Below are 15,046 nucleotides of genomic sequence, written 5' to 3' on the forward strand. Positions count from 1 at the left end.
AAACGAGCAATGATCATCAGGACAAACTGACAAATGGTTGGGAAATTAACAGAATCTAGATCGTGTTGAACTTTTTTTTTTCTACATCTAAAATGATGTCTTAAATGTGGTCCAAGAACAACATGTCTTTTATATGACAATATTAATGTCATATCAGTTCATAGACATAAACCTCATAGATACTGAGTAAATGAGCAACAAACATGCATATTTACAAATCATTACACATTGACACGTTGAACACACCGACTAACAGGTCTAACCTACTATGTTAAAATGTATCATACATTTATAATATGTATAGTATTTGTGGTGTGGGTTACTAAAAATGTTTGGGAACTTTAATGTACATTGGTGTCAGGTAACTTAATTGAAGATAAGGTTTAGGAGAGGTTTTAAGAAGTAATTGACAAGAACAAAGTTGGAAAATAATTTGCTTATCTATCAATAGAAACTGTTGTTAAGACAAAGAAGCCAAAGTACATGTGGAACTTTGAAAGTGATCTTTATTGGACTGTATACCATGACAAAACCTGTGAAGATTAAAACAAAACAATTGTTCAGTAAATAATGAGAAACCAGATAGGCTGGTTTATTAATATCATCTAGTTCTATCAAATATTTCATGAATGAATGAACATACTTCGAAAACACTAGCATAAAACACAGCAAGCTAATTTTGTCCTTGAACATTAAAGAAGAAATGTCAGATCCTTCTTTGAAAAGCCTAAAGTCTTTGTCAAATCAAACCTACAGTATGTACTGTGATCAAGGTTCAGGATTTATGTTTAACAGCCATAAAATCATTGGAATTTCAATTCCAATCAACCAATACTAATATAAGATAAAAAAAATGGACAAAAAACTTTAAAAACTTTAACTTATACTTAAATATATTAAAGAAGAAAAAAATAAGTATTTAAATGCAATCTAAAAGAAGTTAAGAGTTATTAGGAAATCATTTGTATCTTGCCGAAGAGTATTGCCTTTGCGTCACATGTTAGCATGCATATCTTTACCAGGTGCATTCATAAACGTCTAGTGCTTATAGCTGTAGGAGACATTTTAAAATCGCTTTCATGCTGACAGTCACATGAAAGCATTTAAGTGAGTATAACACATTAATTACAAGTGTTTTGTTCAAGGGCTTTGAGTACCTGTTTGTGCTTTGTTTCTTTATTAAATGGTGCTGAGTTTACATTACCACTGAGGCATTTCAGCGTGTTTCAACATTTGTGATATATGTGTTAACACACTGGAGCACTGTTACATTAATGTAGCTTCACATAACAGGAGATGTACAGCAGACACTGAGAAAAACTGAATTATTGAGACCATGTCAAATGCATGCCAAATTCTCTGTACCACTGCCCAAGTCAACACTAAGGGTCAGACTCTAAATAAAAGAATATTCATGTGAATATATTATTGTTAAGGAATTGGTACACCCACTATAGTTCACTGTGATACATCATTTCTGTGTCAATAGTATTCAGTCTCTTGATGTTGTTTGCTGACATTGCTGTACTCTCTTTTTTTGCTTTTTTAAAAATGCCAAATCGTCATGTTTTTATGAAAATGTGTAAACATTTACATGGCAGAATGGCAGAGTTTAAAAACTTTAACTTATACTTAACTATATTAAAGAAGAAAAAAAAAGTTGAATCATTAAAATTAAAATGTATCTGAAATATCATAGTGGACTGGTGACTAAGACCAGTACTGTGAAAAACCTAGCGTCCCTGGTTTGAATCCAACTGGGGACCTTTGCTGCATGACATCCCGCTCTCACCCCCCACACATTTTCTGTCTGCATCTTTTATCAATTAAAAGCAAAAATGCGCTACCAAATATAGAAAAATCTTAAATCTCTATGCATTTAAGTCACAACAAGCTAATTCAAAGTATATATCAAAACAACCCTCAAAGAGAACATGGATTAAATGGCCTGACAAAAATGGTGGAGATCAATCCAGAGGCCTCCCGGCTCTAATCAGTGAGCCCGCGGGGCTCTTCAGTTGGTAATCAGCTGTGCAGCACTAGTGTAATTAAAAACATTGTTAGCATTATTCAGAACAGCTCCATCCTGAGGAATTATGTAGATATTTTCACAACAGTTTTTACCAGATTAGTGGTTTTCTTCATCTGGGCTTCCCATCAGTTCTTTATGGTGGTTCCTCACCATCTCAAGCTCCACTGTAACGTCTAATAAAACCAAAAACATAATGTTTACATCAAGTTCGCTTTTAATTACACTATCAGAAATAAGTTGACTTATTCAGTTGAATCAGTTATTTCGGGTATTCTTTGTTTTTATTTTGCTACGTTGCCTTCACCTGGGATTGAGAAACCATCAGTCTTGAGCGACAGCTCGATTGATTCCTGCATTGTTTCATCCAGGTTCTCCAGGATGTCATCCTAAATTAACGTAAAAATCTTTAGCACTCACAGCCAAAATATGCCTAAGACTAATAACAAAAGCAGAATGTTTGTGAAAGTGCCTGCAGTGTTTTAGTAGAAAAAGCAGCATTCAAAAAGATGAAAATTGTACTTGATTATATATATGATGACCCAGAATTATAGATAAAGATAAGCAGCACAACATGTTTTACTATATCCTCATTGTACAACGTATTATAAAATGTTACAAACCATCAAGTCCCTCAGCTGGTTCAACATAACATCTTTAGCTTCCTGAAACATGACGTCCTTTGACCCATGTACGTGCTTCACAATAGTGTCCCTCATGTTTTGCAGCGTGCCATCTCCACTAAATTGTTTTGCATCTACAACAAAAGAGAAAACTTTAGTCAATTACATTTTATCATCATTACATTCTGCAGTATCACAATGAATGATGTGCATTTTTATAGTGTCAGGTTATATATATCATGATCTTATATCATACCATTGTAGCATTCCTGCATGGCTGTCTGAATCGTTTCCGTCAGACTGCTGTAAATCGTTTTCTTACGATCGCGAATGATTTTGTTGAGTTTTGTCTTCAACTTTTCTTCCTACGAGAGAGAATATGAAGCATATATCAACATATTTAAAATAAAATCAAGGTAATATAGAAATAAGGGTGATCTTTTCCTTTTCTTCCCCCAGATTTCACCTGATTATCACCTGAATAAAAACAATATTTGAACAGATTTCCTGCTTTCCACCAGGTGAGGGTGCACATATATATTTTTTTCCCACTGATGTCAGACTACCTCAAAAACTCCAGTATGTTGTCATGAATATGGGGAGGGTCATCAGCTTTGCAGAAGCATTTCATTTTTTAAAGGGCGTGTCCAGTTTTAACTGACAACATTTACTGTATTGATAGACTTCTTCATATACAGAGTATATTTGTTAACAGCTCAAAACATCTTACATCGAAATTAATTTATTGTCTCAGGTTTAGTCTTCATTTCAGTCCTCAATCGCAAACTTGATGTTTGGGTTGATTTGCTCACCCCTCTGCTTAAGCCGCTCTGACCTGGCATTATTGCTTGATAATGGACTAATGGCACTATTCTCATCTCTTACCTCTGTAATGAGAAACATCAGTTGCAGCTTGACATCTTTATACTTTGTCTTCTCCCTCATCTTCTTCATGTCAAGTGAAAACGAATTGAGGACGCCATTAAATGGTCCACATTTTCCTTCATTTCTGAAACATGTTAAGTTGAAATGTTTCATAAATGCAGAATTGTCAAGCTTGTATTATAATAATTTAATTTCTATGTATGTATTACATTGCATAATTTGTATTACTGTATATTGCAGAATTAGTTAATTCTACACAGTGTCCATAGTTTGTAAAATTAGCCAATACAGGTCTTAGTTAATACATTTCTTACGGGAAGGTCTTCTTGAATTTTTCATCAATGCTCTCAGTCAGGCATGCAGATAACTTCATATTGAGGTTTATTTCTTTATCTTTTTTTGTTTTTTTGTAGATGCCATCGCGCTGTACTATACACTTCAGAATCTTGTGGAAACCACGACCTGTCTTTCTCTGAAAAAAGACACACACAAAAAAAAACATTTTTAAGACATTCATATGAAGTGCAAAATCTGTTGTAATGAAGTAGTTATAATTCAAATACGTACAGGATGTATGGCCTTCTTCAAGACTTCTTCACGTGAACATTTTGATTTTTCAACCCCCTCACTGAGGCATTTTTCGAAAGCCTGATAAGTCTCTTCCATGGGTTCCCTGATTTTATCAAGTTCATCCTTCAAATTTTGTTTCAGGACTTTGCAAACATCTGTCTTCATGTCAGCCTGAAATCAACAACAACACATTCAGTATTTAAAGCAATGAAACTATACTGCTATTTGACTGGGCTTTTTAATTTATTCACATATAAACAAAATTCAGTAGATTTTGGGTTAGACCACCCTTTATTTAAGGTCGTCATGCAGCCTCTCTGAAGCAAAAGAAATTCAGGAAAACAACTAAATTGATTGCTCAAACGTATGTATGGGTGACATTACATGTAAGAAGTGTGTCTTTGACTTTCGCATGTTTTCACATTCATTTCTGTCAATATAAATGATGATTTAAGACAAAGAAAGAGAATTTATTACTTGATCTTACCCCTTCTCTACGGCTGGCCCCTTGAATCAGAGAGAGAATCCCAAGAGCTCCAGACACATAGTTTAACGTCTCTGAGTGACTGTCATTGAGATTCTGCAGAAATTTCTGAAGTTTGGGTATTTCTGTAAAAAAATGCATCTCTTACATAGCATCTTACATAGTTACACAACATATTTAATAATGTGCTCTCATATTGAGACTTCACCTACCAGTGTCATCTTTATTTAGAAGTTTCTTTTTTAGAAACTCTTTGGAGCTCACTGTGAACACTTCGAAACTTTCATCACTGAAATGTTTCTGAAAAGAAAAAGTTCTGATATTAAGGCATGCTTACATTTGTAGACAATCTTTGTGTTAAACTTTCTGTCAGTCTCTAAGACTCACCTTAACCGTGTGTAGTTTGCTGAATTCTTTTCTCACTTCTTTCTTTGCTTGATCGTTTGCTTTCAATATGAAATCACGAACACCAGCTGCTGAACTAAATGTAAACATTTGCATTAATTGCCACCTTTGTTCCCCTCTTTGTTAGACTTGTACCTTTAACTATTGAATCCACCATTGATACTGAAACATGCAACACTTTATTTTACAGGTCTGTGATCTGCTAGGAAGTTTTCTGGAAAGAACTATGTCATTTTGAAACCTAAGTGACAAAGTTACAGACTACTATTTTAATTGAGTTAGTTGTGTTGAGTGTATAAGCAGTTATTGAGTTCTAAAGTAAATTCGTTGAATAGAACTGACTAAAACCAATGACAGCATTTTAAATGACTATATAAAAATAGACTCTACTCGCTGGTGGTCTTATTTTCTTATGTACGTCATGTGGAGGAATCAGTATTGTTATTGAGACTGTTTCATAACCACTTAAAAGTTCCTCACTGTAACTTTAATATATAAGTATATTTACTTTTGGCATCTTAAATCACTTACTGATCTTCTGAATCTTCACTAAGATCAGACTTGGTGCAGATAAAGTGAATATGCCGACACTCGCCAGCATTTCCCATGAAGCTACTGGCACTTTTCAGGATCTCCCAGGCTTCTGGCTCTGCCGCAGCTCGATTCATGTCAGTCACGATCCACACAGTGGAACAACTTCCAACGACCTGAAGGGACGAGACAGCAAGTTATTATGATGATTATCCGTACTTTGTAATAACATGATGTCACAGTTTGCAGATATCACAGAATAAACAATAAACAGCATTGCATGTGATAAATTACCTGTTGCCACATCTTGTCTCTGCCCTTGTTACGGTCCCCATTTCCAGGAAGGTCAACAATTGTGACATGCTTAAGAAGATCATTATTTGGCACCCTGATAGTCACACACTTCACTAGTGGCCAATACCACCTCTTCACTTCTTGACCTTCTCCATCTTTTGGGTCGCTTCTTGTGTATATGACTAATTTCGCAGATAGCTCTTTAGCCTGCAATAAATAATGAAATGTGATTAAGACAACATGAGGGGATTTCATTTATATGCACAGACTGCTTATTCAAGCTGCTTTACAAATTGCACAAACAATTTCAAACAGGAAAATATAAAAAAGAAGAGCGATTACGAAACCCTATCACTGAAACAACAAAAGCAAAAAGCTTAATTTGGATAAACAAATATTAAGTACTAAACCGGAAGTGGATACAAGGCTTTTTTAAGTTGATCATGATCAGATTTTGACAGAGCCCAAAATGTTCTATGTCATAGCGAGTATGTTTATCATCGAAGGCCTGATGCAGCTTCCCGGTTTTTCATGTTGACCCTTGACAGTCAGCAGACCCCAGTACCACAGCCTACCAGTGAAAGAGAAATGTAGATTTGAGCATGGTCAGCATTGAGTGTCCCTTGTAAAAAAATGATCATGAATAAACTGAATAGATCGGGGGTCAAGTACTAATCCTTGTGGTACTCCATGGGTCAGGCTAACCTGCTAAGGTTGCCCATTGTGATAAAATAATGACTATTATTTAACCAGAGAGCTGAATACAGCTTTCTAGTAAAGTGTAAACAAAAGTTGCATTGAGAATTAATACCATGATGTCATTTAATCGTAAAGCAAACTGTTTGAAGCACAAAGATGGAGGAGAAAATCCTTGTTAGATTTTGCTAAAACAGTTATATACATGTATTTAGTTACTGGTATCCAAACTTTATGATATTTCTACAAAGGGTACATTTGATATGGGTTTGTAGTTATCAAGGACAGGTGGATCAAGGATACTCTTTTTTCAAGTAGAAAATTTCGCATACTGATTTTAATTTTACATTTGTTGAACTACCGTTGAACTAAACCAACCTGGAATGGCTAGACAGTATGCACATTACATAAACTCCAATAACATTTCACTGTCAGACGGACAAGAAGGCTTCTTATTAAGTGATATAAGATTTTTACTCTCACTTACTGTTTCGCCTGTCAAAGTCTTTTTCTTGAGAAGTCGAAATTCTGGGATCTCTTTGAAATATTTGCCATCCATGAGGTCTTCACGAGATTTTTTTTCCCAGTCTTCTCCATACAGTGCTGACAGCTTTTCAACAATATCCCGACGATCATCGTCATCTTTCTGATTACTTTCCTGATCCGCATCATCCCCGAGGAAGTTTAACAAGAACCACAGCTCATCGGTCCACTCCTAAATAAAATAAAATAAATACCTTTAACTCCGTTAAATTAAATGGCATGCTATGTAATCAACAATGTATTTTTCCAGCCACATCAAACATTTTAAAACAGCTTAAAATAAACAAACATATTCAGCTCATTTTACCTCTACTGTAATGAACTCAATGTCTGCCTCATACTTTGAGTTCTGCATGTTAGCCTCCACTTTAATCATGACTGAGGTACATGCACTGACTCTTCCAGAGGGCAAGAGATTCTTCACTCCAATGACGGCATTTATCAAAGAGCTCTTTCCAGCCCCGGTTTTGCCAAAGACACCGACCATCTCCCTCTTGTCTGTCTCCAAACCACTGATTTTTTTCCTGTTGTACAAAAGTTTAAGTATGGGTTAGTTTGTTAATTTCAAAAACATAAAATACTTAAAGAATGTGTCAAAATCAGAAATACATCTGTCTATAAATAGCCCTCTTCAGCATATTGTACTCCCCTCAGTAGAAGTAATTTGCTGTAACTTTTGGTTAAATTACTAACTATTTTTAGACAAAACAATAAAATTTTCACCTAATGACTGTATGCCTCAGACAAAGAGTCAAGTCATGGTTTACATCCATGTCTGTCCAAAATGACATCACGTCTTTATTTTATCCGATTAGACATTTGTGTGAAATTGTCATAATTAGCATAATTCTTGAGTTATGATCAAAAACGTATTTTCTCACATCACAGTTGATCTGTGACCACCAAATCATAATCAGTTCATCTTTGAGTCCAAGCGAATGTTTGTGCCGAATTTGAAGAAATTCCTTCAAGTTGTTGTTGAGAAATGGATATACATACGGACGGCGGGACGAACCCATGATGGCTGGCTAAACACTACCAGTCTTAATCTGTTAATGAAACTGGCCCCTGGTCAGGAACCAGGCCTGTATAACATATTAATATGGAAAATGTAATACACTTAATACTTACCTCAGGAAATTGTTTAGCTTGTTGTCTTGGCTAGGTATTTTCTGATCGACACATCTCATGATGGTTTTCACATCAGACAGTATGATTTCTTCTGCCATAGTGAAAGTAAAGAGCTATTCAGCAAGAACATGAACCAGTGTATCAAGTAATGCACAATAAGGGGACAAATAATCAGAGGAGAAGAAGGTAAAGCCTGAGAGGAACTTTCTCTGCCAGGTCCATTTAGGATGCTTCAGAGTGTATCATCAGGCTTATACTAGCAAAGGATACATCATACAGTTAAAGGCCACAGTGAAGTTATTTACTTTGAAGCATACCCATTGTTGCTATGGATACTTGAATGTATGCCGTTGACTGTTTGGGGTTGTCTGATAAGACTACAAATGGCAGCAAACGAGAAAGTATTTTCTGTGGCCAAAATATAGAAACAGACATTTGCTATGTAAGTAAGCTAAGTAACAATGTTATTACATTAAAATGTTGCCATTGTTTGGAAAGTATTATAAGTACCTGAGTATGATCCTGGTTTTGTGTGAAGTCGTTGTTTTTTAGTTGGTGATTGGCTAGACTTGCCCTGAAGATCCAACCTTCTCTTTCCTTATTGGACATGTTTTGTTAAAAAAAAAAGAAGCAAAAATAAATGTTTGTTGCATCTGCCTTTCACAAAATTAAAACATTGTCTCGAAATATAGTCGGTTAGTAAAAGCAAGATATTAAGGCCTTAAAAACTTAAATGAACACTAATCAATAAGATAAAGTGTATCTCACCTTCATCACTTGTGCCGCTGGTGGACGGACAAACCTGAGGGTGAACATGAACATCTGTGTCTTAAATCAATACTAAGTGGCCATGTAGAAGTTTGAGCAGACATTGAAATATGATCTGTATGAATATAATAAATGCCTTATGATACCGAAGTGCTTGAAACTTTATTCAACTTACTTGAGTAGGCGAATCAACTGTTTCTGGATTTGCTGTGTTTTGTTCCTTGTAGTGACGAAAGAAATGAGTTGCAATTCCATAATATTAAATACATAATATTAAATACATTATATATATATATATATATATATATTCTAGCACATGCTATTAATAGATATGATATATTTAAATCAATTAATGAAGTATGTGCTCCTGTAAATCATAAATACAGTATTTGTGTAAATTGTGTTCATAGTACACAACATTACCTTTAACAACTTGAGTCTCTTCTTGAACTTTGACCTTGGTCCCACTATTGGGATCAAGGCGTCGATTTCGTGTTCATCGAGACAATAAAGACTCTCCGTGTCAATACGTTGATCTGCAAAAAAATACGGAGTTGCATCTCAGTCATGCAAGAAATAATTTCAAACTGCTGCAGAAATCTTTCATAAAATGACCGAAATAGGTGTTGGTTCAGCTGTTAAATTCATTTTTTAAGAGTATTACAGCCTGAACACAGCGTTAATGTCTATTGATTGTATCTTAATTATGTGTCGATCTTTAGTCTTGATCTCTCTCATTTTCTTAAAACTATGTCTGTCAAGCATATGTCAGCATTGTAATGCAGAACAACATTTCAGCATTTTTCATAGTTCTGTTAGTTCTGTCGATGCTTAGACGTTTCAGTGTTGGTAGAACATATAAACAATGCACAACATCTGTGCCCAAAAAAGAGGCACAGTAATACTACTGCGGTCAGCCGACACTGAAACTTTAGTGCGCCTTTTATATTAACACTCATGGTAAACGCATTCAAACGGCCCAGATCGGAGCGAGCGATGGACTTTGTGAAGTTAGTGGAAGGATCGACGTGACATAACCTCCGGTTTTCAAAATAACATATAAACAAAACGTCTGTACAAATATATGGAAATAAGATTAATTTAATTATATTCACATTAAGAATGAAACCAGTTACTATAAAAATAGTTTCCTCAATAATTCCAAGCATTGACTGATCCATGTGTTCAGGACATCTTCGACAATACTTGTAAAGAAAATCAAACATTTTAACTGGGTGTAGTCAGATAACTCTTGTATAGATGTGGATCAGTCTTATTCTGGAATTATTGAGGTAAGTCTTTATATATCAACTCAAATATTCTGTTATTAGATATTTCCCGGTATAAATGTAGGACTTTTACTTTGAAAGATCTCTCAATTTGTACAATAAAAATTTTAGTTTTTTGTATAAGTGTAGTCAGAGATGTTCTGAACACATATACATCAGTCAATGTCTGGAATTATTGAGAAAATAGCCTTTATAGCACTTAAAATATTCAGAAATGACCTGTTTCTCTGTAAAATTTAGGACTTTTACATATAAAAATGTCTTAATTGGTACACTAAAAAAGATTGATTTTATGTACCAGTGGAGTCAGAGAGGTTCTGAACACATATTAATTAGTCATTTTTTGGAATTATTGAGAATATTATTTTAATATCACTTAAAATACCGATTTCTTACAAGTTTAGTCAGAGATGTCTTGAACACGTTTACATTAGTCATTGTCTGGAATTATTGAGAACACTATTTTTGTAGTACCTTAAATATTCATAAATTAGCTTTTTAAATGTGCAAATATAGGACTTTTAATTTGGAAACTCTCTTAATTGGTTCAGTAAAAATGTTTGATTTTCAATATGGGTGGAGTTAGAGATGTCCTGAAAAGAAATATATCAGCCGTTTTCTGGAATTATTGAGAATAAATACTTTTTATAGCACCTTATAAATGAAAGAAATTACCTATTTGAATATTCAGTTATCTGATATTACTTGGTACAAATGTAGGACTTTTATTTTGAAGTATATCTTAATTGGTACAGTAAAAATGTTTGACTTTTAGCTTTGAGAGGAGTCAGAGATTTTACCATGAGTTTTAGTATATAGGAGCACTAAAATTTCAGTGTCGGCTGACTTGACCGCAGTGTAATACTTTACCTTCAAATCTTTCTATCCACTCGCTGAAGCCCCATTCAATTAATTTGTTACGGACAAAATCATCCATGACCACGAACGGCAACTGGAAAGTAAACAAATTAACATGTTTTAAATTAACCACCAAGATTTTGTAATACTTATTTAAAAAAAAAGAAAGAATACAAAGTGGCCATTGGTTACAGAAACTTTGGGCTTACAGGCTATGCGAAACAGAGGAGGGACTCATTACCGTAAAAAAAAGAAAAGAAACGCAGTGAAACAAGGCGTTTGTGACTGCTTTATAAGAGCGGTAAAAATATGCAACACATTAAAAAACACCGTGAAAACGCAGATAATGACACTTTATGCTTTCCATACCTATAACACTGTTATAAATAGAACTAACTTTTCATCAAGTCGAGACAAGAGCACTTCATCAATCATTTTCTTAATTCCAGCCTGTGATCTTGCAGCCTATCGTTTGCTCCTTATTCTTCGTGACGGTCTTCATGCTTTCAAACGGGGAATAAGAGTCCCTCACAATATCAATACATCATTCCAACGGTTACCTGCAGCGTGTAGGTTATAGATCAATGCCGGTCCTCAGGTTTAAAGCGGGCGTAGTCCCTTGTTCTCAATAGTCGTCCGATCCCACACAATAAACGAAACCTAAAGAGTGTTTGCTTCCTGGTTCTGATGTCAAATGTGCGCGAAACTCCTCCCTTCCTAAACCTCCCTTTTTGATTTTTTATTTATCTTATTCATACTTTTATAAATTGTTGGAAGAGATTATTCTACACAAATTGCACACATGTATTTGTATGTACTGTTCTCTTATCATGCTGGTGTGTATATTTTAACTTGTTGGGCCTCAAATTGTGTTAAACAAAATATGTTTAGAATTGAAATGTCTCTTTGGTTGTAGCAACAACTCCTAGAAATCTGAAACCTTACAAGGGAGGAACTGTTTTGTGAGGGGGCACAAGCCCAACATGTGGAAACCACTGGTTTAATCTTGAACATCACATTTTATGAGTTTATTATATTTTAAAATATAAAATCTCAAAGTCTGAAAAGTGATTAACTGCAGCTGTCAGTGTGCTGGTGTAAGAAGTATAGTATTCCCCTATGAAATGTAGAGGAGATGAAGTAAAAAGTACCATAAGAAAGAAGAGGTGCCTCAAATGGTTCATATGAGGTTAAATGGTAAATGGAATTGTATTTGTATCGTTGCCACCTGCCCATAATCGATCACACCCATTCATCACATTAATTTGTTTAGTGTTAGGTGTCTTACCCAAACACGCAACGACAACCTCTGATCTTCTGATTGAAAGACAACCCGCTCTTCCCCTGAGCCACAGGGTTAGAAATGGTTTAAAGTAAAAGTCAGCGCTTAATACAAAATTTGCAAGCACATAATCCACATCTGTGATTACAGTTTTTTCTAAATGGTTGAGATCAATCCAGAGGCCTCCCGGCTCTAATCAGTGAGCCCCCGGGACTCTTCAGTTGGTAATCAGCTGTGCAGCACTAGTGTAATTAAAAACATTGTTAGCATTATTCAGAACAGCTCCATCCTGAGGAATTATGTAGATATTTTAACAACAGTTTTTACCAGATTAGTGGTTCTTCATCTGGGCTTCCCATCAGTTCTTTATGGTGGTTCCTCACCATCTCAAGCTCCACTGTAACGTCTAATAAAACCAAAAACATAATGTTTTCATCAAGTTCGCTTTTAATTACACTATTGGAAATAAGTTGACTTATTCAGTTGAATAAGATATTTCGAGTATTTTTAGTGATTATCATGTTTTTATTCTGCTACGTTGCCTTCACCTGGGATTGAGACACCATCATTCTTGAGCGACAGCTCGATTGACTCGTGCATTGTTTTTTTCAGATCCTTCAGGATGTAGCTCTAAATTAACGTAAAAATCTTTATCACTCACAACCAAAATATGCCTAAAACTAATAACAAAAGCTGAATGTTTGTGAAAGTGCCTGCAGTGTTTCAGTAGCAAAAGCAACAATCAAAAAGATGAAAATTCCACTTGATTATATATACGATGACTGAAATTGCAGATAAAGATAAGCACCAACACATGTTTTACTATATCCTCATTGTAAAACGTATTATAAAATGTTACAAACCATCAAGTCCCTCAGCTGGTTCAACATAACATCTTTAGCTTCCTGAAACATGACGTCCTTTGACCCATGTACGTGCTTCACAATAGTGGCCCTCATGTTTTGCAGCATCCCTTTTCGTCTAATTTGTTTTGCATCTCCAACAAAAGAGAAAACTTTAGTCAATTACATTTTATCATAATTACATTCTGCAGTATCACAATGAATGATGTGCATTTTTATAGTGTCAGGTTATATATATATCATGATCTTATATCATACCATTGTAGCATTCCTGCATGGCTGTCTGAATCGTTTCCGTCAGACTGCTGTAAATCGTTTTCTTACGATCGCGGATGATTTTGTTGAGTTTCGTTTTCATCTTTTCTTCCTATGAGAGAGAATATGAAGCATAAAGCAACATATTTTAACTAAAATCAAGGTAATACAGAAATAAGGTTCATCTTTTCCTTTTCTTCCCCCAGTTTTCACCTGATTATCACCTGAATAAATACAATATTTAAACAGATTTTCGCACCCAAGACCTGTTTTCCACTAGGTGAGGATGCACATATATATTTTTTTCCCACTGATGTCAGACTACCTCAAAAACATCAGTATGTTGTCATGAATATGGGCAGGGTCATCAACTTTGACTAAACATGAGACAATAAATGAAATATATTCTTATATATGGAAATGGAAATACTACTGATAAGTTAGAACCACTGCTTTCCTTCCTCTCCTCCTTTGACCTCTATCGCTCCTCTTCTCCTCCTACCCACAAGGCCGGCAACCAGCTGGATCTTATCTTCACTAGACGCTGTTCTACTGCTAACCTCTCTGTCACTCCCCTCCAGCTCTCGGACCACTACTTCATGTCCTACTCCCTCTCCCTCTCCTCTCCCCCCTTACTTCCTCCACCTACCCACATGGTTTCCACCCGTAGTCACCTCCGCTCCCTCTCCCCCGCTGATCTTTCCTCTTCCGTTACCTCTGCCCTCCCTGACCCTGAATCCTTCTCTCTCCTATCCCCCGATACTGCTACTGATCTTCTCCTCTCCACCCTTTCCTCCTCTTTGGACAACCTCTGTCCCTTCACCTCCAGGCCTGCACGCCCAACTCCTCCTGCCCCATGGCTGTCGGACTCAGTGCGTACTGATAGACGGAGCCTAAGAGCGGCTGAGTGTAAATGGGGAACAGGCAAACTCCCGGAGGACCTTCTTAACTTCCAATCTCTCCTTTCCACTTTTTCCTCCTCTCTAGCTACTGCTAAAGTGGCTTTTTTCCGCTCTAAAATCCTAACCTCTGCTTCCAATCCTAAAAAACTCTTTGAAACTTTCTCTTCACTCCTCCAACCCCCACCCCCTCCTCCTACTTCCTCCCTTCTCCAAGTTCTCCCTGATGATTTCGCCAACTTCTTTGACAAGAAGGTAAACGATATCAGATCCTCCTTCTCTCAGCCCCCCTTTCCCTGTCCACCCTCTCCCTCTCTACCCTCTCCAGCTCTTCCTCCTCAGCTCCCCCTTCCCTCTCCACACCCCATCTTACCCTATTTTGCTCCCCTCTCCCCTAACGAGGTCCTCGACCTTGTTACATCTAACCGCCCCACCACATGCTCCCTTGACCCGATCCCCTCCCCTCTTCTTCAGTCTATTGCCACTGAACTCCTTCCTTTCCTCACCCACCTCATCAACACATCTCTCGTCTCGGGATGCTTTCCCTCGGCTTTCAAGACTGCCAGAGTCACCCCCCTTCTGAAAAAACCATCACTTGACCCCTCTGATGTCAAGAACTTCAGACCGGTTTCTCTTCTACC

General features: G+C 36.3%; 1 protein-coding gene across 3 annotated transcripts; it reads right to left on the reverse strand.

Moving 5' to 3' along the window:
* Window positions 1-489: 489 nt before the first annotated feature.
* LOC129098910 (nuclear GTPase SLIP-GC-like) lies at window positions 490-11,754 on the reverse strand. 3 transcript variants are annotated; one of them, XM_054608045.1, is made up of 22 exons: window positions 11,667-11,754; window positions 11,119-11,200; window positions 9,383-9,495; window positions 9,135-9,179; window positions 8,960-8,993; window positions 8,702-8,788; window positions 8,192-8,282; window positions 7,368-7,584; window positions 7,005-7,232; window positions 5,822-6,028; window positions 5,528-5,703; window positions 4,979-5,072; window positions 4,804-4,891; window positions 4,595-4,716; window positions 4,105-4,278; window positions 3,852-4,009; window positions 3,538-3,661; window positions 2,909-3,017; window positions 2,653-2,786; window positions 2,337-2,418; window positions 2,125-2,205; window positions 490-2,039 (listed from the first exon to the last, which is right to left on the reverse strand). In XM_054608045.1, exons 2-21 carry the CDS (start codon window positions 11,183-11,185, stop codon window positions 2,129-2,131), a joined length of 2,427 nt encoding a protein of 808 aa, XP_054464020.1. In that variant the 5' UTR covers window positions 11,186-11,200; window positions 11,667-11,754; the 3' UTR covers window positions 490-2,039; window positions 2,125-2,128. The 3 variants fall into 3 exon arrangements, with proteins under 3 accessions (XP_054464020.1, XP_054464021.1, XP_054464022.1); XM_054608046.1 differs by lacking the exon at window positions 11,667-11,754 and adding an exon at window positions 11,504-11,629; XM_054608047.1 differs by lacking the exon at window positions 11,667-11,754 and adding an exon at window positions 11,476-11,494.
* Window positions 11,755-15,046: the final 3,292 nt, after the last annotated feature.

Source organism: Anoplopoma fimbria, chromosome 11 (genome assembly GCF_027596085.1).
Source record: "Anoplopoma fimbria isolate UVic2021 breed Golden Eagle Sablefish chromosome 11, Afim_UVic_2022, whole genome shotgun sequence".
Taxonomy (NCBI): domain Eukaryota; kingdom Metazoa; phylum Chordata; class Actinopteri; order Perciformes; family Anoplopomatidae; genus Anoplopoma; species Anoplopoma fimbria.